At 39.9% G+C, this 25,983-nt stretch overlaps 1 protein-coding gene across 1 annotated transcript in view; it reads right to left on the bottom strand.

Moving 5' to 3' along the window:
- The window catches only part of REPS2 (RALBP1 associated Eps domain containing 2), a 95,235-nt gene that overhangs the window by 15,711 nt on the left and 53,541 nt on the right, over nucleotides 1-25,983 (bottom strand). The window contains exons 11-14 of the mRNA XM_058825525.1: nucleotides 24,828-24,893; nucleotides 20,482-20,524; nucleotides 17,419-17,555; nucleotides 6,300-6,364 (exon numbers count right to left, since the gene is read on the bottom strand). Coding sequence (XP_058681508.1) covers nucleotides 6,300-6,364; nucleotides 17,419-17,555; nucleotides 20,482-20,524; nucleotides 24,828-24,893 — 311 coding nt within the window. The remainder of the gene's footprint in view (nucleotides 1-6,299; nucleotides 6,365-17,418; nucleotides 17,556-20,481; nucleotides 20,525-24,827; nucleotides 24,894-25,983) is intronic.

The following is a 25,983-nucleotide window of genomic DNA, read 5'->3' as shown; positions in this document are numbered from 1 at the left end:
TAAAACATAAAAAAAAAAACCCCACAGGGATGCAAATGCAACAAGCTGCCAGGGTCTTAGTGTGCTGCCTGCTTTCTCAGCACTGTGCAGCCCTGAAGTTTTGATAAGCTTTTTCTTTCCCTGAGCTATCTGAGGGCTGGTGATAAGGTTGAGGAGAAAGGCAGTAAATACAAACAAATTGCTGCAATGTTCAGCTCATTCACAAGGAAAGAATAGGACCCAGATGGAAGCATTAACAATCTGTTTTAATACTTCAACTTCCACAAAACCAGATTAACGTAAGCTAGAAAGGCATATGTGCATTCCACTAGAGATACAGGCATTGGGTTCTTAGCTTCTTTCTTTGTTGTTATGATAAATGTGAAGCCAAATTAAAAAATTGTTACAACATATTTTAATTAAGACACTTGCCTTCTTCCACTCTTCCAGAAACCTCTTTAGAAAGGATTTTACAGCATCCATCAACTACTCCTCAAATTCAATTTTAACTGTGCTACTTTCCACCACTTCTTAAATCGTAATTTGTCTGGCTGTCTTAGATTTAATATATAATTTTCATGAGAGGAAGATAATCCATTTGTATTATATTAAAGTGGCAGATGGCAAAATCTTTCATGTTATAGAAGACTTTCAGTTTCATTACTGTTACATGCCTCTTCAGTACTATTGCACGGCTTATACAACATATGTTATTGTGCAGCCAAAGCCATGGAGATAATAAAAAAAATCCCAACCTTTCCTTGCACAATGGTTGTAAATGCAAGCTGAAAAGTATTCCTTTCATTAAATATAAAATAGTTATTTGGGAGAGTATAAAACTGTATAAAATTGCATGGTGCCAAAAGCAAAATAGTCACTTTTTTGCAGGGGCAATTTTTATTCATGCAACAGAAAAGTTCCTTCCTGAAAAATTCAAGGTGTCCTGCCAGCACTTGAAATTCCTCATGTAATTTTGCAGAATAAAGGAATGCCTGAGTATTTTCTCCAAACAACCTTGTAAGCAAGTCCAACCTCAGCCTCCATGTATCTGTGCTGTAGCCAAAGACACTGGTGTGGGGGGACACCTGGGCCACCTCCCAACACGGAGCCTGCACGTGGCCATCCTGCTCTGGAGGCCCAGGGGTCTCAGCAGGATGGGTGGGAGTCCTTCCCCACCTCCTGGCCTCAGCATGGGCACGTGTAATTGATGGTTAAAAATCCAGCCTGAGCCACATTCGTGGCTCTCCATGGATTCAGCAGGATGTGGAGGCATGTTAGTAGAGACAACTTCTTGAAATGGGTCCCAGTTTTCACTTGCAATTCTGGATGATGAATGGCCAAAAAGCTTCAAGGAGCTATGAAGTATCAAGTAACATTTGGAAAGCAGAACATTTAATATATTAAAAAGAGCACTATCTTTGCTTTCCAACACCACCAGGGGCTGTGACTGGGCAGGGTGACCCACCCATCACCCCTCACAGTGCTTCATTTCCAGGATTTCACCAAATCAATAACATCTAAAGGTTACGATGGCCACTCAACTGACAGCTGAATTCTGAGCTCATGTAACACAGTGAGATTTTAATCTTCAGAGCTGCACTGGATTCAGGGTACTTCAGTTTGATAATGTTAACAGCTGCCTACCTACTCTACTCCACTTGAATGCTTTGCCTTCACCCATAATTTTTTCAGTGCCTGCCAAAACTGCCATCATGGAATCAGTGGGAAAAACACATCCCAAGGTCTCCAGAAATAAAAGTGCAGCACAAACCACTGTGAATTTACAAAATCAACAGGCTTAAAATTGTGACTCTGGGAAAAGAGACCAGGAACATCAGTTTTTTCAGCCAAGATACACAGAGTTTTCTTCCAGTCCCACTGTTTTCAAATTCCCTTATACAGCACAAGCAGGATTGAAGATACGCCTTCATTGTTGAACAGGAAGGTACTGAAATACAGTAATTTAAATACAGGAAAACTGATCTAATTGGGCAACATTGCAGATAGTTAGCTGATGTTGGCTAAACTCCTAAAGTTATATTTGCTTTTCGGTGTTCATGCATAATTCCTATTAACATAAATATGTTACGAAATCTCCCAGAAAGCAGCTGTGGTAAATGACTTCTGTAGGCTTAAAAGCCAACAGTAATAAAATATTATTTTGTTTTCCATTAAAAAAATAACAACAGGGGCTTATATGAAATGTGCATACATGTTTGGCTCCAGTTATTCATGAGCACCCAAAGTTACTTTCTATCTGAAATCTGTGTCACTGCAAATCAGCTGTATAGTTATTGCCTTCCTACCGTGATTCCTACACCTCCACGTAGCACAAATTTTCTCTGCACAGCCCTGGATCTGCACAACAGTTTTGGGGCCACCTTTATGCCATTTCTCCTTGATTACTTAAGTTTACCATCAAGTTAGGAACAGAGGATGAGGAAAACTTACCCAAGCTGCTGAACCCCATTCTCTGCAAGCCCAGAAAAAAACCACAGTTATCTCCAAAAGCTGCAGGTTATCTGTTCTATATACTACAGCATGGCATGGGAAATAAGCATGCCAGTATCCTACAAGTATCCCAGCAAGTCTACAACAGTTTGTAGGATATGAAATATTTATGGCAAATAAAATTGGGAAACCAATATGGATAAAATTATCCTCAAATCCAAGAAGCTACTGCAGACTTGCTAAATGTGAGATGTGCTACTAGAGATCACAGAAGGTGCCAGTGAAGTTACACACAGCCTTAAGCATAAAAGGAAAATACTTCAAAATAACATATCCAAAAAAACCCTCTCATCTATGTGTAAGTGCTTTTCCATACATATTCTTTCCAAGAACTTTTTACAAAATTGGGCAAAATTTGAATGACTTTTAATGGGAAAGCAATATGAATTGATGAATCTAATAAAAGAGTTAATTCTTTTATTAGATTCATGCAATTCACAATGTCTTACTGTAAACATCAATTCAGAATGGCTTGGGGTGCAGAATTGGGTTGGAATTTGGGTTAAAAGATTGTGAACTGAAGATAATGAGATGCTGAGAAGGAACTACCATAGCCTTTTTGAGGCCATCAAGCAAAAAGAAACACAGAGTTAAATCCACCAGCTTGAACAGCTGTCATAGAAGAAAAAAGAGACGCAGCCACCACCTGTAAAGGTGTCTGCCCAGCAGAGGTGTGGAACAGCATGGGCTGGCAGCAGCAAGCTGAGCAGAGAAGCCAGTCCTGCTGCTATTTGCCATAAACTGGCCAGATCCTCACAGCATCCCAAGACTCAAGCCTGCCACAATAATCCTGTACATCCCCTGAGCTGTGAAGTCAAGGCCACAACAGCATCAGCTGCATCACCTTGTGCTCTGCTCACCCAGTGACACAATCCTTGTCCCTTGTAATACAGCTGGACTATGGAAGCAGAGTTGGATGTGGACATAATGTAGGACGTTTGTGATATGAGTAAAGATGTTTGGCACACTGAATAATCAGTGATTCAGTAACTCACCAAGGTTGATTATCTTGGAGCCTCTGACAGGAAAAATAATGTTTTCCTAAAGGTTGAAATAAATTCTACTAAAAAGCACTGCAACATAGGAGCAAAGTCAAGGTGCCATTTCTATATTCTGGACTTGTGATCCACTGATATGCAACACCTGTCCCTGGGTACCTCTCTTTTATGCACTTTGGTCTTTGCATTCCATGAGCCCTTTAATCTCACTCTGAAAAGCCAACTGGTTCAATCTGCTTCTCAGTCATCCATAGAAAACCAGAGACCTCAGAAAGAAATTATTTCCCTCTGCTCCTCCATCAACTGATTTCCAAAGCTGAGCCAAAATAATCATATCATGAGCATACTTTAAGGTGCACAGCCACCTGAAATATGCAGGGTTTGCGTCACTTCCAAGCTACATTTGTCACTAACAGTGCTTAACTGCAAGAGTACAGCAAAATGACACTAAAGTATGATTTTCAATAACATTGTTGAAAAATAAGTTAAAACAGAAATTTAAGGAGAGTATGGTAAATCTTGAAATAAGAAAAAGCTGAATATGCAGTTCCAGCCTCAAGGCTTTTCTTCAGGTCTTGATCCTGTCTCAGCTTTGAAAGCAGATCCCTTCCTCCAGCTTTTCTGTGCTCTTTAATTCAAGGGCCCCACTGGACTATGGTAATCCATATGCCACTATTGCTTACATGCTATTTGCAAAGGTCAGGTCAGCTGAATTATGACCCCATCACACATATTTCCCTGTAACCTTTTCTCTGTTACCTTTATCACATAAAGGCATCCTTGGGGAAAAAATAAACAATGTGATGAGCATGAAGTGTATTCATGTTTTCAAGAACTAGTTTTAGATACTTTTGAGAGACATGAGTACAACAGTATTTTGATGTTTGATCCAATATCTTTAAATATCATCAGAAATAAATTGAGTAAATGTAAGTGATGCATGTTAGCAAAGCATCAGCTGCATATTCATTACTGAGCAGACAGAGAAACCTTTTTTCTTTTTTTTTTTTTTTTTTTTTTTTTTTTTTCTTTTAGAAACCAGACCTCTGTAATGGAGAGGACTGGATCAAAAATTCCACATGACAATCTTCTTGTGTTTATAATTTTAGGAGGGTCCTGTATTCTGCATGTCCAAGTGTAGGATGAGCACTTGGTTCAGTATTTGGTTAGGAAGATGCTGGGCATGCATACACAAATTGTCACTCCCCTGCTAAGGAAACACAACCTGATCACAGGACAAGAAAATGGAGAATTAACAGAACCTTGCCTGAAACCAAGGGTTTTGTTCTCTGAGAACAGGATTTGTTGTCTTTAGTGCTTTTCCCAATGGCAGCAAGAGGGCTTGCACTGCACTATGGGAAGCTGCAGCAGTGGCAGGAGGGCTGGCATAGGTTGCAGCAGCAACTGCTGCAGGCACACAACTGGGAGGTAGGGAGCTGAGCTGTGGATCTGGGATTGGGAGTTGGGAGCTGGGCTGATCCGGGATTGGGAGGTGGGAGCTGTGCTGATCTGGGATTGGGAGGTGGGAGCTGTGCTGTGGATCTGGGATTGGGAGGTGGGAGCTGTGCTGTGGATCTGGGATTGGGAGGTGGGAGCTGTGCTGATCCGGGATTGGGAGGTGGGAGCTGTGGATCTGGGATTGGGAGGTGGGAGCTGTGCTGATCTGGGATTGGGAGGTGGGAGCTGTGCTGTGGGATCTGGAGAAGCCAGAGGGGAAGACTGCTCTGCTCTCTCTCTGTGTCAGACAAAGCAGGAATGTGATGGGAGCACCAAGGGGTGTGTGCTGGCAGCAGCATGGCTAATGCCATCCTGACTGGGGAAACATGCAAGCTCAAACCAGAGTGTTCTACAGTCCTCAAGGCAGGAACTGCACTCAGTGCTAGCAAGGGATGGGGAGAAGGAGAGCACAACCAGCTGCTGATGGAGCTGTGTCTGGCAACAAGCCTCTAATCATTTCCATCATAAGCACTGTGCAGTAAGAGGTGCTCAACAGCACACTCTTAAGGGTAAGCTCAAGTGATGACCATCATGGCCTATGGAAGGTATCTCACCAGCTTTCAGTATGTAAGGGCTGTCAGCTCCCCTGTGGATTTGTTTCCTATCATACACTTCATCTAAAGGAGTAATACATGAAGCATATTGTGCCTAAAACTTAACACAGCCAATAGCACAGAAAAATATTGTGATACTCCATGATCTCCTGAAAGGCAAAGAATTACCTTGATGCAGACATGCATTATTTTGTCAATTTGTGTTGTGCTGTAGTTTTGTCATGCTCTAAAAAACACAAACCCCCAAAAACTCACCCAAAATGCAAAATAAAAGCACACCACTAATGGTTTGAAACTTAACAACATAGCTGACATGGCATTCACTTCCTTTCAGCATTATTTTTTTAAGCCCATGGGTGCAACACACACTTCCATGCCACGGTTCCCTTAGCAGATTCCCTCAGCTTTGAAGCTCAAGAAGCAAAGAGCAACAGCAGGTATCAAGCCCATGTTTTCAGGCATGAAACTCATTTTAGTAGATCAATTTTGCTAGCCTTTCATTTACAGTTAGGTAAGTAAAGGGTAGTGGGTGCATGTAAGCTCCACTGCAAAGAGGTTTAATTCATTAGTCTGTAATTTGACACTGCATCACACCGGCCAGAAAGACACAGGAAGGAGGACATGGAACTGCAAACTGCAGATTCTCATTGACTTGGAAGCAGGATCAACTGCTGTGTCCAAGCCAACCAGTGCTAACCACTGCAATGGTACCATAAATAAACAAGTAACACACAGCAAAGAACTGAAGCTTTGTCCATACCTGAGATACAGAAGGTCGAGGGGGTAGTGCAGGTGGTGGTGGGGGCAGCCAGCCAGACCTCACAGCTGAACAGTGGGAAAAGAAGAAGATGATGATAAAAAACCCCATCCAAACCAAACTACTGAAATTTAATTCCAAATAAACCCAGAATTAATTCCCAGGATAAGTGGAAATTCCTCCTAGTGAAAAGGCAGTATACAAGATTCATAAACAAAGCCCAAACTTGATCTTTATTGAGCAAAAGCTTGTTTGAAATAACCTCATGAGTAGTGATTTAGTTGCTGTAAACCCCTAAATGTTATGATAAAAAGCAGAGAAAGAAGCCAGTCAGCCACCAAACCTGTAGGTAAAGCAATCCAATTCCAGTTAAAGAAACCCAGAAACAGGGTCCACTTGTTCTTTGGACTTTGCTCTTTGTCATTAAAAATATTACCCTTCTTAAAAGTGACACTTTAGCACCCAATGTGGACACTAGCACTCACTCTGGATAAAACACACTCCCTGACAGAGTACAGCCTTAAAAAGAAAACATCTGCCATGGAATTAATAGCACAAAAGCCTAAATTAACCAAAAAGAAATCAATTTCTTTGCTTTTATATTTAGTATTTGCATGCTAGCACTCCATAGAGGTATTTCAAAGGAGGAGGAAGGCAAATCCTAACAGTTTTATCAAGCCTCAATAAGACAACATAATGTCAGCTTTGAGTTTGAGCCAGCAAAAGGGAGGGTAATAATCATGAAGTGCATGCTGTAATTTTTAGTTTTCTTAAAATACCTAAAACCCATTTGGGACAAAACTAGAGGATAGATGACAGCTTCCCAAAGGCAACTGTGAGGAGGCAGAGAGAGGACTAGGCTGGCACAGAGACATCAACCAGCACTAACAGGGTTACCCTCCCCAAGCTCCTCTTGCACTGAATGCTCAGCACTTGCTCTGGCAAAGACACCAGACAGTCCATCTTGCACTGGTGCATTTCTGTGTAACAAAAAACCTCCAACAGTATTCAGCTTAGAAATGCTCTTTACCACAATAATGCTAAGCAATCAATTACATTTATACACTTTCTGTTTCCATACATATTTTAAAAAGACCACAAAGAACACTAAGAGCAGTCTTATAGCTTAGCCATTTACATATTTTATACACCAAATCTAAAAATGCCTACATGGCTGAAAATAATAAGAAAAAAGATACTAACCATTACAGATAATTGTGACAAGAGAGTAAAACCATGTGTGAAAACACTGAGAACAACCATATTGATTATTTACAGCTCCAGAGACTTATAATACACTGGTGGGATTTTCCATTTTCTCCTTCATCATCTCCTGTATCTTATAAAATGAAGCCTAATATGGCACACAATACCAAAGAGAGAGTTAAAACAACTAAAACAGAACTGAAGTTATGCCAGGGAACCACTAACACACCTACAGGTGTAAGAGAGATTTGAAATAACAGTCATCAGGATCTTTCTCTTGCATTTGATTACTTCTGTTTATAAGACCATTGCAGTACCAGCATGATGTAGTAACTACATATTCCATCTCTCCCATGCAACTGATCTTTAGAAAGGAAGAAACATTCCTTTCCTTTAATCTGAACTTTAGGTTGTTACTTCATTTATCTGGGCACTGGCAGTGGCTTTCGCTTGTGACAATATTTGAAAACAACACCCAGCTCAGACACCATATGCTGGAAAAGAATCTCCTGAAGTCATTGAACATACTGTGAAACTCCACGAGTCTCTTGGGATTTGGCCCACAAAATTCCAAAGGGGAAAGGAATTTGTTCCATAAAATAGTCCAATGAAAAAAAACACACCACCGCACAAAAAAGCCACCGCACAAGACCTCCTTCTTCAGCTTTCAAAATGCAACATATATGAATCTAGCATTAAAGAACTTAGATGCTTACAACATGTGCATTTGACCCAGTTTCCTCTTTTTAATCCTAAAAATTCTAGCTTAAGCTACTCATGAAATATTCATAGAATTCCTGCTGTTGCAGAAGATCTTTGGCCTGTTGTTAGAGGGAAATCATGCTTATGTGAGCACAATTACTAGCAAAAGTTAGCTGACTTTGGAGGACTCGTAACAACTTACAAAAAAAGCCCCAGGCTTCAGCCTTCTCTGGTGCTACTATCCTAAAAGAAGGCAGTGTGAACAGACACTCGTGGGTGTTCATGTGCTTTGGAGGAGACTTGTGCTCTCCAGCTATTCCAGAATAGGCTGGAACAGGGCTCCTCTCTCCTTCCTGGGACAGTACCCAGCACACACCGGCTCTTGCTGTCAGAGGTGGCAGCACCACTTACCTCAGAGCAAACACAAATACAGGGGAAGGTCTGTTTCCAAAACAAAAGCAAGTACCCTAGGGCTGAGCAGCAAATAGACAAATAGGCAAATGTGCTTCCAGGTGCACACCTCAGAGCTTGGAGAAGCTCATGTCCCTGATCTTCTCACCCTGTGCAGAAGCCCAGGGAGCTGGATGGGCCTTGCACAGCTCCTCTTGCTATTGAGCAACGTGCTGGCATTCAAACCAGGCCGAGGCACAGAATCACGGAACAGTCTGGGCTGGAAGGGACTTTAGAGTCAATCAAACCCCCCTGTCATGAGCAGGGACATTTACCCCTATACCAGACTGCTGAAAGCCCCATCATAAAAGGCAAATCCTACAGACAGCACTGTGGAAAGCCCATGCAGGTACCAGTAAAACAGATTTGAGTATCCATGTCACATGTACTCTGACAGCATTTTCATGCAGTAGTCATTTTGACAGAGTTTTCAGTTCAAAAATCATTGCTCTCTACTCAGTATGTTTACATTTGTAGACGGACTATCTGCGTGGAAACCTTCAAAGACCATTCTTCTGCCCTATTCTGAAAACCACAAAAGTCTAACAGTACTAACATGACACCACACCAGATTAAAAAACAGGTTTTCCAATCTGAAGGTAGATTAATATTTTAAAACAAACAGCAGGCTGCAATTGTATACCCTGAGAACTGGTCATGCCATCTTATCTGACCACTCTGCCTCCAGCCTCCCCAGCAGACAACAGTCAGCACTTAGTCATTATTTGTGGCACTGAAAAATGACAATCCTAACAACCACTCAGGTAAGTCCTTTACTTATTTGATGTACAAAGAGAATATGAAGGAACAACAGAAGTTGTAACAGCCCACACAAACCTATGGAAATAGGTCTTTAATTCACCAGATACAGCAGCAGTGGTGAATCCCAAACTAGGATGAACAAGTCTGGGCTCATGGGATCCTTTAGAGCAATGTAAGAGCAAAATGCTGTACTTCTCTTACCCAACAACAGTCACTTTAGCTCTTGGTTTTCAGTATTGAAGAAAAAACTGCCACAATACACTGAGCTTCTGGATGCCTGCTATTTTTGAAAATTCATATTAGAATAGCAGCATATAAAACTACATTTCCTGAAATATTTCCATGTCAGATATTTAATATTACTTCCCTACATGTGGATGACATCTTAGTTTTAAATGTCTATCACCTTAGCTTGAGTATCACCTCAGACAAGTACACCCTCATTCCCATCTGAATTGGACACATATGTAAGCAGTCTCCTGAAAGAAGGGAAGGGTGCTTTTCCAGGGCCATTTTTTACCTTGCAGACCAAACTGAACAAAGATCCTGCCTAGGATCAAGACTGACCTCATCTCAAGTCAAAAGAGAGTCTGGCTGATGTATTTGGCATTTTTCAAGTGGATGTTACAGCACTGCTGGATCAAAGGAGAGCCTGGTTGCATGGTAGATTTCCATCAGTTTATGCTGCTTCGGAGTCCTGAGCTCCCAGAGCAGGTTTAATGAAACACCAGCCAATTAATTTAATCAGCAAGCAAAGGAAGTAAGATACTGCAATCAACTCAAAAAGATAAGCTAACAGAATGAATTATTCTTCTACTACTATTCTATTTCCAACTACCTAAGGCTTTGGCTCCTCAGGAAAGCCAGCAATTTCAGCTTTCCACTGTTCTGGAGAAGGTTTTTGAGATACTTTTCCTGCTTCGGTTGCCAAAGGCAGAGCACAGAGAAGTTCTGTGTCTAAGTTGGTTTCTGTTTACCTCCTTCTTCCTGAACTTCTATTCTTGTTCAGTGAAATTAGTACTTGGTTATCCCCTAACACTAACACCATTCTTTGCACAAATTCATTTATTTACATTCCTGACAGCAGCATTAGCAAGTGATTGTGAAATAACCATTTCTCAAGAGATCTGATTTATTAATTCTCACTGGTATGTGTAAAAAAAAAAACATACCAAAAAAACCCAAGCCAAAAAAACCTGCAAAGCTGTAGCCAGGAATATAAATCTAATAAAGGATTATAGTAAGGTGGTTGTGAAATACCACTGATCCCAGGATCTGTTTCAATAATTCTTGCTAATGTCTCCTTGGAAGGTAATATCATTGTGGAAAAAAAACAACCCTGTTTTAGACTCCTGACACTAACTTTGTTACCAGGTTTGTAGAAATGCTGTAGAAAGCATTGTCAGTGGCAGAATGACCTCTCTTCTCACAGTTAGTTTGGGGAACCTGCTCAGCAGGCAGTTTATTGTGTCACAGCAAATGATGCACACCTGATGTTAGAGACACACACTCTTGTGACAAGTCTGTTTCATGTGCTAACCATACAGAATGTTATTTGTACCTTAAGTGAGTGGAAAATGATCCATGTACTTTCCAAGTCATTAGGAAGAGATATATCCAGGCCGTAAGCAATTGATGTTTTTGCACTATGAACTCACACGTGTGACCATTTAGGACATCGTGTGCTAGCATATCTGATGGGTCACTTCCAAATCAAACAAGCAAAATATCACTAGAGGATTTTTTTATGATGTCTGTTTTTAATGTCCCTTCCATGAATTTCAGCATGCGTTAAGAAATTCTGTATGACAGATTCTTTTTAAACATCTATTTTCTGGTTTACGTCATATATCCACATCTGCATTTTTACCTCCCTGTCCCTCGTTTTCCTTAAACCATTTAATTTTCTAGTTACTGTTTTCTCTACCCTTTCCTTTTCTGTGTGTTTCTATCTGGGGACTGTTTCTCCCTCCTGCCTTTGCCCTTAAACAAAACTATCCAAGATTTTGTTCTCACTTCACGTTTAGCTTCATTCTCCACCCACAGGGAGGCACAGTCCCTCCACCTTCCTCCTACAGATCCATGTTGCCAGAGCTTCTCCCCTCTGGAGACCTGGGGGGCAGAGCTGGAGGTTCCAGCACTGGCCATCTGTGGCCATTTCCAACGTGGACACTCGGAACAGGCCCACGGGAGCCAGGAGGAGCAGGGGGCTGCCAGGGATCACCCCTCGGGTCCCTCCTGGGGCTCACACACTTCCTGGGGACACCTCCAGGGTCCTCCCCACAAGGGAGGCACCCTGACCCTGTTCCACATGAGACGCAGCAGAGCCCATCTTGTTGAACCTATAAAGCTGTTCCATGATGGATGAGCATTTTTTCACAGAACAAAGTAACCCCCGTGGGATCATGAAAAAGGTCAGTGGGGCTGGTAGGGCTAGTCAAGAATATTTCAACCTTCACAATTTTCTGTAGAAGAGTCTTTGGATTAAAATTTAATTTTTAACAACCTGCAACAGGATGAAAATAGACTGCAAATCATTCCTCAATCCCTGAAAGAGCTAAGCTTAGATAAATGGGAAAATATAATTTTTTAAAAGTTTAATTCATTCACATAAATTGTAAAAACAGCAGCTACACTTGAAAGGCTGGTAAGAACCACCCCAGTAAAGTGCTGTCCAGACTCAGCCCTTAGAGATATACATAAAAATATAAAAATGCAAAAATATGTTACCCCATCAGAATCCTGTCATGTAATAACTATTCATCCATTTATATCCTCACTATTTTCTCCATCTTATTTAACCTTACTTATGTTCTTGTCCAATTGGGCAAAGAAGTTACACAGTTGTAAATATATAGGTCCTTCATAAAAAAATTCTAAAAGGCTGACAGGCACAAAACTCTTCCATTCAAATCAGAAGGAAGATATTAATATTTTATTCAGAATAAGCTCAGTTCAGTAATCAAATATATTCTGAAAGGGAACAGGACTAGAAAAAACCAACAGCTCCAGTAGCAGATCAGGGGCTGAGTCCCAAAAAAAATTTATTTTCTGATTCAAAAAAGTATTTTTGCAGCACTTATTTTTAAAATGTATTTCATAGAGATAAATACAAATAGCAGCTCAATTTTGTGTTCTCTGTGCTCTATGTAGAAGACATTTTTAATTTAAATTTGTCACAACTCTTACAAGCAGTCACTCACGTGACTCTACAACTTCTCACTCGATTAAGCTTGCAATATTAGAGTCCTTGTGCACTATGCAAACAATAATTTGTGAAATGTCATATTTGTTGAGGGTATTTGCCATTATCTTTTCTCTAAAATAAAAGTCCTTCAAAAGTAAATTTTCATCTTCCTAATTTAATGTTTAATGGTCTGACTAATAAGCACAACACAGTAACATGCAAGACAGTACAGTATTACAGCACAAACAAAATCCCAAGAAAATAGCTGGTTTTTACTAAATCAAGACTAATGTAAGAGCAACGAGAGGAGGGAGTCCTGAAAAATAATTACTTAATTAAATTTAGCCTTAAAAAAGAACATTACTTTTCTAAGTTCCCCCTTGTCACTTTGGCTTTCAAATAAAATTTTTAAGAAATCTGTAATTTTGGTAATAAAAAAACTTAACTGCACCACCTGTTAATAGCTTGTCTTTAGCAACTACATCTTTCAGATAGCTAACCTCACTGGGCACAGACATTTCCTAGCAAATACAATTAAGGATAAAAGAATTCAGAAGATAATACAGTAATCATGCTTATCTAGGTTAATTTTTGTAGGTTTTTTTGTATTCAGTTTCACATACACAAAAGGGAAAGTCATTTGCATTTGGCTCACTAAGCTAAAAAGACAATCTAGCTGAAAAGATATTCCTGAAAACAACTGGGGCAACAGTATCATGGTAACTGTTTGGGCTTGTTTGTATCAAAACATCTATGACACCACAGCAACAATAATTTTAATTCTCAAAATCTTCTTTCCAACACAGTTATGAGCTGTTTCATTTTACATGTAGACTTAAAACCATTCAGAAATACAAAGAATTCAACTAAGGCAAATATAAAAAAGCTCAATATACATTTAACTATTCACAAATCTCACACCTGGCAAACAAAACCCACCAAGTCTGTAAGCTCAAGGAAAGAATAGGCTAATTGAATGAAAGTCTGATGAAGTAAAGAAGTAATGAAAAGTCTTCTTCAAAGGTATGAAAAAGAGGGTAAAATGTGATACTGAACAGTCTTCCTTTAGCACTAATGAAAATGAGAGGGTGCAGGAAGGCAATTGTACTGAGAGAATCTGAAAGTACCACTTCAAACTGCTTGGGAAACAGCCATGTGAAGGAATACAGGAGTGATGTGGGGACACACTTATGTCACTGATGGGAATGCTGATACACACCAATAAATTCTATTCCCATGTTCCTTTCCTGTGAGCGCCAAATTAGAGCAAAAAGGATGTTTTACTGTCTGGCAGCCATCACTAGCCCAGCAATGCTAAGTACAGTTTACAGATCTGACTGCAGGAAAACATCATTTGTGACAGAAACTACTGTCCTTGCAAAAAAATGCTTGCTGATAAAGTGTGGAACTTAAGACCTCACATTTTAAAAGGGGAAAAAAACCCCAAAATACTAGCCCCTTGTTGCTGGCTAGAGCCAGCACCCCAGAAACAGAGAATCCAAGCTACAGTGAGTGTTTCCTTAGAAGCCTATGTAAAAAATGGTGCTGGCATTCCACGTGTTCTTCACCACAGGGACAGCCACAGCAGGAGGTGAGTTTCCAAAGCAAATGAGTGCTGAAAACCTCCAGTCAAAAATTCATTTGTAAATAGTTATATGGCTGTTTTGTTCAATCTGCTTCCAGATAACACAAAACTACACTGTTTATGACAAGCTTGTTGTTTCATCAAAGCAAATTCTCTTTTCCTAACAAGTATCCTTTATCCAGAACTGTTAATTAAAAGTAGTTATGCAACTCAGAAATGAAACTAAATGGGAAATAAAATGTATTTCAGAGGGAACTGTATGAATCTAACAAGACTCAGACTGCTGTCACTGCCCAGAAGTAAATTCTTTATTGGCTGTCATGGGTAGCAAACAGAACTGAACAAAACATCAGAAGAACATGGATGCATTTTCAGGTTTTAACACTCAAACTGAGACTTGCCCCAGCCCTGGAGTCCCCCCAAGGCAGACTCCAGCTTACTGCTGCTGTTGAGGCTAGAAGGTGGCTGGGGCTCTGCTGCAGGATCTCTGAGCTGCCCCACTTTTGGCCCCCTCAATACTCAGGTCTTACTCTGGGAGCTCTTGGCTCGTATCTGACTGGAGACTGGGCTAGGGGAGAAATGAAGAAGTAAACTAGGTCATGTATGCATTTAAAATGACATTTTTGTTTCTACTTAAAACCTGCTGTTGTCCTTCCAGGAATGCATGAACTAGCCAAGTATTTTCTTAACATGAACACAGGCCAAATGCCAGAGATTACACATTCAACTAAAGAAATACATTGAGAATGTAGCAGCACAGGATTTTTCTCAGATGCTAACATAAAGATTACATGAATAAAAACAAAACCAGAAGAGATTTCTGTCTCTTAACAGAAATTCATTTGGATATTTCAGAAAGGTGTGCTTTTCAATAAGTTCTCATGCTTTTTTATGTCTGTCCTGGGTAACACTCATTGCAGCAATCCAGAGAAGTGCAGCTATGAAGTATGAATGGAGGTCTCTTCTCCCAGTCCAGTTACCCCATAATGCAACAATTTTAAAGCATATTTTTATGACTAATCCATTGCTGGACATCCCAGCCATCACAGATAAATATTCTGCGTGTATACTGGCCAGGAGAAAGGCATACGATGATTACAAGCATTATATAGCAGGAGTAAATGAAGAACAAAAAACAAACAAAAAAATCCAGTGTCCACAACAGGGATTCACCACAGTCTTTAACTGAATTTAGTTGAAATATTTTTCTTTTTCTGACCTTTAAAAAAGAAATAAACAAAACAAATTCTTCAAACACAGATGGTTTTACAATTAAAGAAATGATACCTATAGATCAACATGACCTATGTGGAACTGAAAACAAAACTCAGTACTAATGAGCATTCCTTTGTGGGTCTGGAAGCAGATTATCCACCAATCTCCCTAACTACAATTATTTCTGAACTCGAATTAGTAGGACAAAAACTAATGCACTAAAACGGGATTATTCTAGTCATGCTGGATATACACAGCAGCACAGAATATCCTAAGCTGGAAAAGACCCACCAGGACAATGAAATCCAACTCCTGTCCCTGCACAGGACACTCCAACAGTCACACCATGTGCCTGAGAGCATTGTCCCCATGCTTCTCAAACTCAGGCCTGGAGCTGTGACCTCTTCCCTGGGGAGCTGTTCCAGTGCGCAGCCATGCTCTGAATGGAGAACCTTTTCCTGATATCCAACCTAACCCTCTCCTGACACAGCTTCAGGCCATTCCCTCGGGCCCTGTCACTGTCACCGTGGAGAGAAGATCAGTGCCTGCCTCTCCACTTCCCCTCACAAGGAAGTTGCAGAGTGCAATGAGGCCTCCCCTCAGTCTCCTCTTCTTCAGGCTGGACAGACCAAGGCACCCCAGCTGCTCCCCATACGGCTTCACCTCCAGACCCTTCATCATCCTTGCAGCCCTCCTCTGAACACTCTCTAATGGCTTAATGTCTTTTTTATATTGTGGTACTCAAAACTGCACACAGTTAACTTCCCCAAAAGAAACCGCTTTGTGACTTTCAAAATTAACTATTTAATTAACATCAAAAACAAGATGTTTATTTTCATTCACAGAACGACTTCTTCTTCAAGAATTTAAATCCTTCTTTCATTTGTGTTCCAAGTGAAATTTAAACCCAATTTAAACCCAATTTCCTTCCAGTTATACTTGTTATCTGGATTCCAAGAAGATTTGCTGCAGTAGAAAATGTGAACTTGGCTCTGTTTGTGGTTTTATTTTGATGTATAACAAAATCAAAATTAGAGGCACCAGATTCCTCAACAGGAACAAAGAAAATAAAGAATTACTGCTCTGTGTAAGGCAAAAAACAAAGTTTACTCCTACTGAGTTTCAGGGATCAGCACACATAGCAGGACTCTTGAATTCCCTCTAGTGTTTGCACAAAAAGTCCCATATAGCAAGAGGTAAAACTCTTTTCTACTCCAAGAACCACATTAGAGAGCCCAGTTAAACATTCCTTGACACAGTCAAACCTTGCCTTTCTTCTGAAGCATAAGCATGACCCTTGAGTCAGATGATTGGTGTGCAGCACACAAACCTCTGGTGTGCTTCAAGGACACTGCTGAAGCACAGCCACGCTGGGTGACTGCTGCCCTGAACAAACAGCTCCTCTTCCCACTTCAAGGCAAGAGGCACACTCACAGGGTAATGTGCTGAAAAGCCATTTTCTTTCAGCTCACCCCAGCTACTAGTCTACATTTTCTTTCTCTCCCCTCAACATGCACTCATGTCAAAAGAAATTACCCTTTTTTTTTAAACTCAGAGTGGCTTCTGATTGTTCTCACGCATATGTCAGACTTTAACATCAAAAATGTTTGCTTTCTTTCTCCCAGTTTAAACATTAGGGGTTTTCTTCCTGCTTCTGAACTACAAAAAATAAATAGTAATAAAAATCAATTATACTCTAGTTACTGATGAGAGTTGTCTAAACAGCCAGACTAGTTATAAACAGTCAGTGATGACAGACTACCATATGTTAAGCTTCCCATTACTGTGCCAGAAATCATTATAATCACCTTAATTATAGAAACAGTGATTTTTCCCCTCAGTGGCGATGTAACACAAGCAAGTGAACAAGCAGAACTCCTGTTCTGCAGTGCATTACTGTCTGCAGCAAGGCCAGCATATGCACATATTGCCAAGCATTTCTGCAAACACATCAAGTTGCCAAGCATGCAGCTAACCTGAATGGTCTCAGAATGAGCAAAGAAAGCCAACTTTACCTTGTGTGTTTTGCTGAAATATTTTGTTCAGATCCAAAGAGGAAGCTCTGGAATGTGATTTTTGTGGCCTTGGAGGTGGAGTAGGGGGCTCTTCTCCCTTTTTCACGGCATCTTCTATTGACGTGCTAGAATAAGACCTAAGGAAAAACATGGGGAAAAGGAGAAAATATTTTATTTCAGAAATTAATTTTAAACAACTGTAGTGAATAGTACCTAAAATTACACTGACCAGAAGTCAGGTTCATGGTGGAAATTCCTTGCCCTAATGACTAAGAGCTCCCTCTTATAACAACACAGATTTATTTGGCAACAGAGGGATGTAAGCGTGTGGAGAAAGGAATGAGTCATGCTTACAGGGCTAGTATTTTTTAAGGCTTTTTGTAACACAGCTTGAGGCCTTCTTATGTAACTTTGCCAGCAGGATAATTGTAGCAACTATTCTGAATAAACCAAAGTAAAATTCCCCACATAGCACCCCTTGGAGTTTCTGTTGCCTTCCCCAACTGCTAGGGTAGTGTTTATACAGGTATAGATTCAACCTATCTCTTGCAAGTTTGCATTTTGTAATTTGTGACATTCTCACTAGCAGAATAAATTTTTAACTATTGGAATAAATTTTTGATAGGAAACAGTCACCAAATTGCACAAAATTCAGAAAAATGAATGGCTCCAAAGTGACTACAACTGTTCAAATACATGGTCAGTACCTCTTTCCAGGCCCTCCACAGCACATTAATCCAAATGTGGTGTGATGGATTTGCTGAGAATTTTGATTTTGCCAAATACTGTTCAATTTTTTCAGCTGTTGTAGTTATGAGTTTACTAAAAACCAAGACCAAGCAAGACCAAGACTGTTCAAAACGAGCACTGGCAACATGAGATGTTAGACTTACTGTCATACTGCATGTCAGGGCAAGACCAAAAGCACATTTGGGTGAAACAGAAATAACTCCCACTAATGACAAAAGGATATTCTTTTTTTGGCCAAACAGGTTCCTAATATCCAGTGCCAACTGTCCAATTAAGAGCATATTGAGCAACATCCTATTACCCTCACTCTCCAGGTCCAAGTTTGTCCATTTATGAGCCACTTTACACAACTACTCATAAAAAGCTAATGGAGATTCTCGGTCTCCCTGCTCTACCTCATACAACTTTGCAAGACTCCTAGGTTTTTCCATTCCATTATGAATTCCATATAAAATCAACACTTTTACTCCTTTTAATCCAACATCTTCATTCAAATCGCATTCAAGATATTCTTTAGGGAGAGGTTTATCAGGATTTGACATTCCTGCTCCCCCAGTTTTCTGATCTAGCTCCACAACTTTTCTCCTACTCAGTCCTTCTTATGATTTTTCTAGAACTATTCTTTTTTTTCTTCATAAATAAACAAATTTCTAACCAAAATTATGTATCTCCCCAGCTGGGGTCATGTGTCATCATCACAGATTTAATAATACTATGCATATCATTTGGATTGTTACAATGAGATGCAACATCCTGTTTCTAAGTCAATAATTCACAGTTAGTAAACAGTACATGCACATAGATGGCTTTCCCAGCAGTCCCACAATTCTTCTTAAAGGAGCCTGAATCACTGATTTACTCCACCTTCTTGTTCTGGTTCTGCGAGAGACAAGACTTCCTGATTTACTTCTTTCTCCAATAGGACTGTCAGAGTCATCCTCACCCTCTGAATCAGAATTTTTAGGACCCACCAAAGGAGCCATCAACAATTCTACTTGTTCATTATCACCACCAAGTTTACCAAATTTACTTTCCATACCACAATTTATTTAACTGTTTTTATTTGTTTGCTCAGTTACTGAATATATTACAATCTGGTTTTGAAGTCCATTAATACACATTTTTTCCTAACATCCCAATCATTCTTTAAAGAAAAAAATAAATCTCTCTATGGTATTTCATCCCAACAAGCACAGCAGGTCTGAGTTCAAGGATGTGCTCTAGAACCTTTAGTCTCAACTTCTGCATTGAAGCAGTGGCATACAGTCAGATGTGAGACAGGCACATGTGACAGAGCAGTCACATTCAAGTGACTTTTTCTGAGCTTGTTTAAGCATTCAGTGTTCTATGTTTTGTGCACATTTTTGCATATTTTCTATTTATTAACACAGCAAGAAAATTTAAAACTCTGCAGAAACTAAAAAGCTTTGGCTAGCAGCAGAAAAACAGCACACAAGGCAGTTCAGCCTTCCTGAATATAGGTCCTAAGAACAGAGGATTTCAATCCTCAATCACCATGCTTATAGCTGATCCTCTCTTACTAGCAGGCTTTGACAAGACTGTAAGCAGACAGCTTGTGATTATACTTCATTATCCAAGCAAAAAAATCCCAAGCAGAGCCCTCTAACTAGCACCAAAAATTAAAAGTTGGATGTGAATTAACAATATGGCTACACACCAGTAGGTGACAACCGACCCAAGTTGTAATCCATTTATACACAGTGTTTTCTGGCACAGTCCCTTTTCTTTCAAACACCCGAATTCAGCAGGTGTCACTTCTAGCACACAACAGTCCTGAAGTCCTTGCATCACACACCAACCAACTGGAGCCAAGCACATGGATACCAACAAAAGAATTCACTCACCCAGAGCTGAGAGCTGAGCTACCACTGCTGTTTCTGCAGTGCCTCCCTCCATGTGAACGTGCAGTGCCTTCCTCCATCTGCAATCACCGTGCAGGTTGCAAGAGCACGGAACTGCTGAGGATGTTCCCTGCAATGGGGTGGTCCCAGCTCTCCTGCCACGACACCCCTGGGGCTGGCCTGGAGGCAGTCACCCCCCTGACAAGGCAGCAGGGCTGGGCAGATAGGCAAAACTTCCAGCACCTTATGACCAGGGATCATGGGACCCTAGTGCAGTATTCATGTAGGGTCCATAGCTTACAGATTCCTTCTGGTAAATCTGTCTGATCTGAGCTGTACTTCCAGCACAACACCAATTTAGAAAAAAAAAAATCCAACACCAGTTCTGATGCCTGGTATCTAACACCAGAGGAACATATGTCTTTTCCTGAAACAGGAGTGAAAGCAGTACCTGGATCGTGGTCTGGCTCTGTGTGCATTAGGTTCTTGAGCAGCTGGAATAGAAAAGAGAAAAGAACTGCTAAACCATCATACTTTAAATAAATTTCTTTAGCTTCAGAATCAGTGTCCATTAAACATGTGAGAGTATACTCACATTGCAAATGTGGATGTGAGAGTATACTCATCTCACATGAGCAATGGGGATTGATTCTCACTTCTTCTTCCCCTTTGTTTTTGTAGTGTGTGAATACACTAAGAATCCAAAAGCCAACATGTAGTGAGAGCTTCACCTTTTCAATCTGGTTACCAGAATACAGGAAGAGGAATAGGTCTGGTAGCTCTGACCTGTAGTCATGGATGTAGTTGTGATACAGCAAGGTAAGGAACAATATAAACTAGTAATAGAAAACATCTTGTTCTTAGTCCAGAACTCTTAATCTATTACTTCGTCTGCTTCCAAAAGCACAAAGGTTTATGTCCTTCCTAAATACTTCAATTAATTAGTATAAATGTACACCACCCAGTACAAAATACTAACATGTCATGCTGAGACTGTTTTGACCTTGGGAACAAAAGGTATATGAATGAAAGAAAGCTTTTAAGTCTAAATGTTGATCAAACATATTTCCATTAATGTAAAAATGGGTTTCTGTTATTTGGATGAATTCCAAATATCCTACCACATGCAGGTTTTATGTGATAGGAAAACAACAGTACTGAATTATCATCTCTAGGTAATTCCTTGAGGCTGTTCCTTGCTTTACATTGTCTTTTCTGTTACTCTTCTTACTACAATCAGATAATTTTGAGAAAACATATCTGCACGATTGCTTTCAAATTCATCCCACTGAGATATCCTTAAGGTATTAGAGCAGCATCTATTATCCCAGTGCATATACAAAGTGAATCCTTGTATATTTCTCAGTCTACTAATCAAGGTACAACAGTCAAGAGAAAAAAAAAAAAAATAATTGTCAGAATTTCTAGCTCCCTTCAGATTTATGCCTACTTTCAAGTCAGACATTTATCACCAGCAGCTACTACAGAGCATTTATCATCAGCTATTACAGAGCACTACCTGAGAATACAATGGATCCTCCAAACCACGGAGCAGGAGGTGCCTGTGGCAGCAGCTGGCAAATACTGAGCTTTTAATGGCTTGCACTGTACTGCTGCACAGACCATCCATAGGAGGCTTTAGGCTCACAGAAGACAAGCATATGGCACATGTACAGCCACACAACAGCCCTTCACAAAAGAAACTGCTTTTAGGATCAGGAGGAGCTAGTTGGTGTTTTGGACAGAATAAACCCACTGCAGCTGGCAGTGACCACTTAAAAACCAAGTTCCAGTAGATTGTCATCACCAAACTAGTTCACAGTCATTCCAGATTTCTCTGCAACAAACTCTTCCTAGCAACTAAAGAAGGGAGAGGGAATTAATATTAAAATATGCAGTGGTGATAATCCTCCTCCCTCTTCTCTGTGTCAAACTCCCAGAGAATACAACTTCAGACACTGCTTCCCTACAGCCATATGACCCAATTTTCCAATGCTGAAATTGCTGATTATTAAATTACATGCACAATTATTAAATATGCCACTTAGAAATAGGAAGTATAAATCCTTTCCAAGGTAAACCATGTTTAAGACTCTTCAAATTTTCCTTTTCTTATGGAGACTGTAATTCTATTCTAGAAAGCCTTTCAAATAAAAAACCCGTAGGTAAAACTGACATTCAAACTCTCCAAGGACATCCTGTTGAGGTAAACAGGAAAGCACATAAGGAAGAGAGAATTCCAAAATGACTACTAATAAAAAATGATGGCAATAGAATGCCATTGCCAAGGATTTTCTTTTTAAGCTTTTGAAAAAGTAGGAAATTCAAGGCTACAATTACAGAATACCCAGACTTAGCTTTGCTTTCAAAAGAAGTAGCATAATACGAAAAATACTATGAAGCAGGTACTTCATTATTAGGACATACAAATAATTGTGGCAGGTTTTCCAAGAAACATGCAGCTATTTTGGTACATCCACAGTGTGTGCACACTCATGTCTGAGGTACAGGTTTATACACATACATGACAAAATCATTCAAGATGATACAGAACTATTTCCAGTTAATTAAACTATTTCCAGTTCACGAGTATTCCATATTTTTACTGCTATGGTTACAAAAGCCTAACTTTCATGAAATGGATAAGTTAAACCTGTTGAGTAAATGATTTACATTGATTATTCAAAAGTTTGCACAATTCCTGGAGTAGTAGAGCCTGATGGAATGAGCAGCTTGGTCTGCAGTAATTACAGAGGGTGTGAAGTTCCTTGTTTGGGTGTTGAGCTGCTCCTGCAGCGCTCTTGGAAGACAACTTTATTTTAACACTTTGAAGGATGCTGATTTGGTAACTTTTAACTGTAACCTAACATCTTACACTCAACAGCTCCCTCCTTGTTTTACAAGCTTAAGATCAGGTGGAAAAGTTGTGTTGAAAAAGGTGAAAAGCTAAAGAAAAAAACAAAGCATTCCCCACTAGTCAACATCAACGACTCATCTCTTATTGGTCATCTAGGGAGAAATGTACAATTTAAGCGCTTGGAAATTTGGCCCTCAATCCTTTAAAAGGCTAAGGTCAACAATGATCCTGCACTTAGGAATCTAAATAAACTGTCCAGATATTCAGAATGCTGAGCATATGAAGTTCTTACTGATTTCAAATTTCCAGACCTTCTGATGGAGAAGAAAACTTTCACAGACTATCATCTTTCCTGAGTTTACATAAACAGCCTAAATGAATAACCAAAGAAGCATGTAGAATTTCTCCCGCTTCATCCCAAATGAGTTTTCATGCTGGAGGTTAATGATTACAATGACCTTTCAGAATGGTGACTGATTCTGAAACAAGCACTCAATTACTGTGCTGCATCTAACTCGACTGGACAGATAAACATTTTTACTTTTCACACCAGTTGTAGCATGCAACCTGAGAATGTGCTGGCTCAAATCCTCAATGAGCAGCACAGCAAGAGTGGAACCCTGCAGGGACAGGAGCCACGATGATGGAGTGAAATTCTGCCACTGTGTCCCTTGGTACACAAACACAGCAACACTGTTGGAGAGCACAGCAGCATGGGGAAGACTCCCTGACCAGGAGATGAAAGACCCAGGGGAAGGAGATGTGCAGGTGACAGTAAGTTTTTTTCCTACATGTACTCAAGACAGAATTGCTGAACTGAAAGTAAAACTCCCCTGTCCTCCTGGGCAAAACCAGGGGAAGGAGAACAGAATGGAAAGTCATGCAAGCACCTTCTTCTTTCCCTGAGAGGGATGTGCAAGAGTGTGTGTGAGTGTAAAGGAGAAGCAGAAATCTTTTGAGAATAGAAGCTGAAGATAGCAAATCTGGCAGCTTCCAAGTGTTTGGGAAGAAGCCAGGAAAAAAAGATTTGGGAAATGAGGCATGCAGCTGTTGAGCAGCCATGAATAAATCGAGCTATAAGACAAAACTGCTGTGACAGACATGTGGGGTCCATTTTCTTAATCAAGGATATCTTCATGAGAAAAAACATTCATGCAAAAGGAAGAGAAAGCAAGATTTTAGCTTGACTGGGACCAGGGAGGGCTTGCAAACATTCTTACCACTGTAGAAAGAGATTAACAAAGAGGAAGGCAAGGGAGGTCTGATGAACTGAACTGAATGCTGGGGAAGTTTCTGGATCAAATAAGTAATTTTGACATATGCTGTTCCAAAACTAACATTTTCCAGAATGACAGGAACAAGGAGTGTACTTTGGAGCTAGAGAGAGAAAAATCAGGAGTGGTTTCAACAAAGAAACAAGCCCTGAATCAAAAGCTTGTGGCAGTGTCTTAAGTGCCTCAAGGTCTGTGTTTCCAAAGGCTCTCTGTCCTGTAACTCCTTGACACAAAATAGGAAAGCTGAGCTTTCACAAAGAAACAGGCAATTTCAGAATAGTTACCAAAACATTACATAGTTATTCTATACTTAAATGTATTTTTACCAAGAGGTACAATATTCATGCTCTTGCATCTTGTTTGTAGCACAGAAGAACTTCAGAATCTTTAAAACAGCTGAAAACATTTTCCACACAGAAAGAACCCATACACTAACAATGAGGGAAAAAAAACAAGAAAACCTTTTGACAACCTGAAAAGGTAATTAATATTTATCTTACAAATAGTAGTCATTATGAGATAAAAGCTAGTACCAGTAGGAAAGTAGTACAAGAGCAAAAAGTTCTTTCAAAAATTAATCAAGTTACACTAATTTAGGCTTCCTGTGATATAGAAATACTGGATCAAAATTCTCATGCAAGTAACACATGACAATTTTTTCCTTACCTGCTTTCATAGTCAAGTGCTGAAATTCCTTTGGTATAGTTTTGAGAGTAGTGCTTACTTTAACAGCTTAAGAAAAAAAAAAAAAGATAATTACTTTAAGTATGTGTGGGTAAAACCTAGAAGTATCAGGTCTGAGAAAGAACACCTGAACTGGTATTAGACATCTTATAATGCCAAAAATACTTGAAAAGTAGCCAAATAGCCTCAGAAAACTGAAGTACTCAAACAAGTAACAATTTACCAGAGCACAAAAGTCAAAACCAGAAAGAAAGACCTATGCTCAAGTTCCCAAATAATCTCAAATTTTGAGAATTTGTGGAGTTGAGTGCTTATTCCCCTTCCACATTCCCCTTCACATCCTTTCTAATGGAGTTTTTAATGCACCATAGTGTGTTTTGATGAACTGTGACACAGTGTTAAATGACCACTTGGAATGAAATCTCTCCTGCTCTAGGATGAGCCTGCTTTAGCAAGGAAGTTGAACCAGATGTCCCTTCCAACCTGACCTGCTCTATGATCTGCCTTTATCTACCAAAACATGTGGGAAAAGTTTTGGGTCTTGTAACCCAGTTGGGTTTACATTATCTTCCAAATTCAACTACATTCAACTACATACATAACCAAAGTGCAGTCAATTTACGTGGATACTTTTGAAAATGCAGGAAAATTTGCTTCTACTTCCCTGAACAGCTGGTTTTTGCTTCTACTTCCCTGAACACTTCTGGGGGAACCCCTCAGCTAGGAGAGTGATCTGTTCTCATGTTTGTCAGAATAGTAATAAAAGGTAGAACAAAAGTATTTGTTCTTTGGCTGAAAAGGTAGCAATCTGTGTCATAAATACAGCATATCTTCAGCCCTGAAGGAGGACTGCATGTCTCAAAACAGGTTCCCATGTGATTTAACATGCCAGCTACAAAAATCAAAGCACAACTTCATCATCTGAACAGGGAAAAATATTCCCTTAGTAAGAAGTAAATCTTCCCTAGACAATTCACAGCAATAACCTTCAAGGTTCATGTCCTTCTCTGGTTCATTATACATTTTGCAACAAAACAAACCTTGTCAACAAAACATTGATTACTTGGAATATGCTGACATGTCAAAATGTTTTACAAACACACAAACCCTTGACAAACTTTCTTTGAAAAGGGTACAC

Source organism: Ammospiza caudacuta, chromosome 2 (genome assembly GCF_027887145.1).
Source record: "Ammospiza caudacuta isolate bAmmCau1 chromosome 2, bAmmCau1.pri, whole genome shotgun sequence".
Classification (NCBI taxonomy): domain Eukaryota; kingdom Metazoa; phylum Chordata; class Aves; order Passeriformes; family Passerellidae; genus Ammospiza; species Ammospiza caudacuta.
The sequence above is the reverse complement of the archived record's forward strand: the minus strand, read 5'-3'. Positions and strand labels throughout refer to the sequence as shown.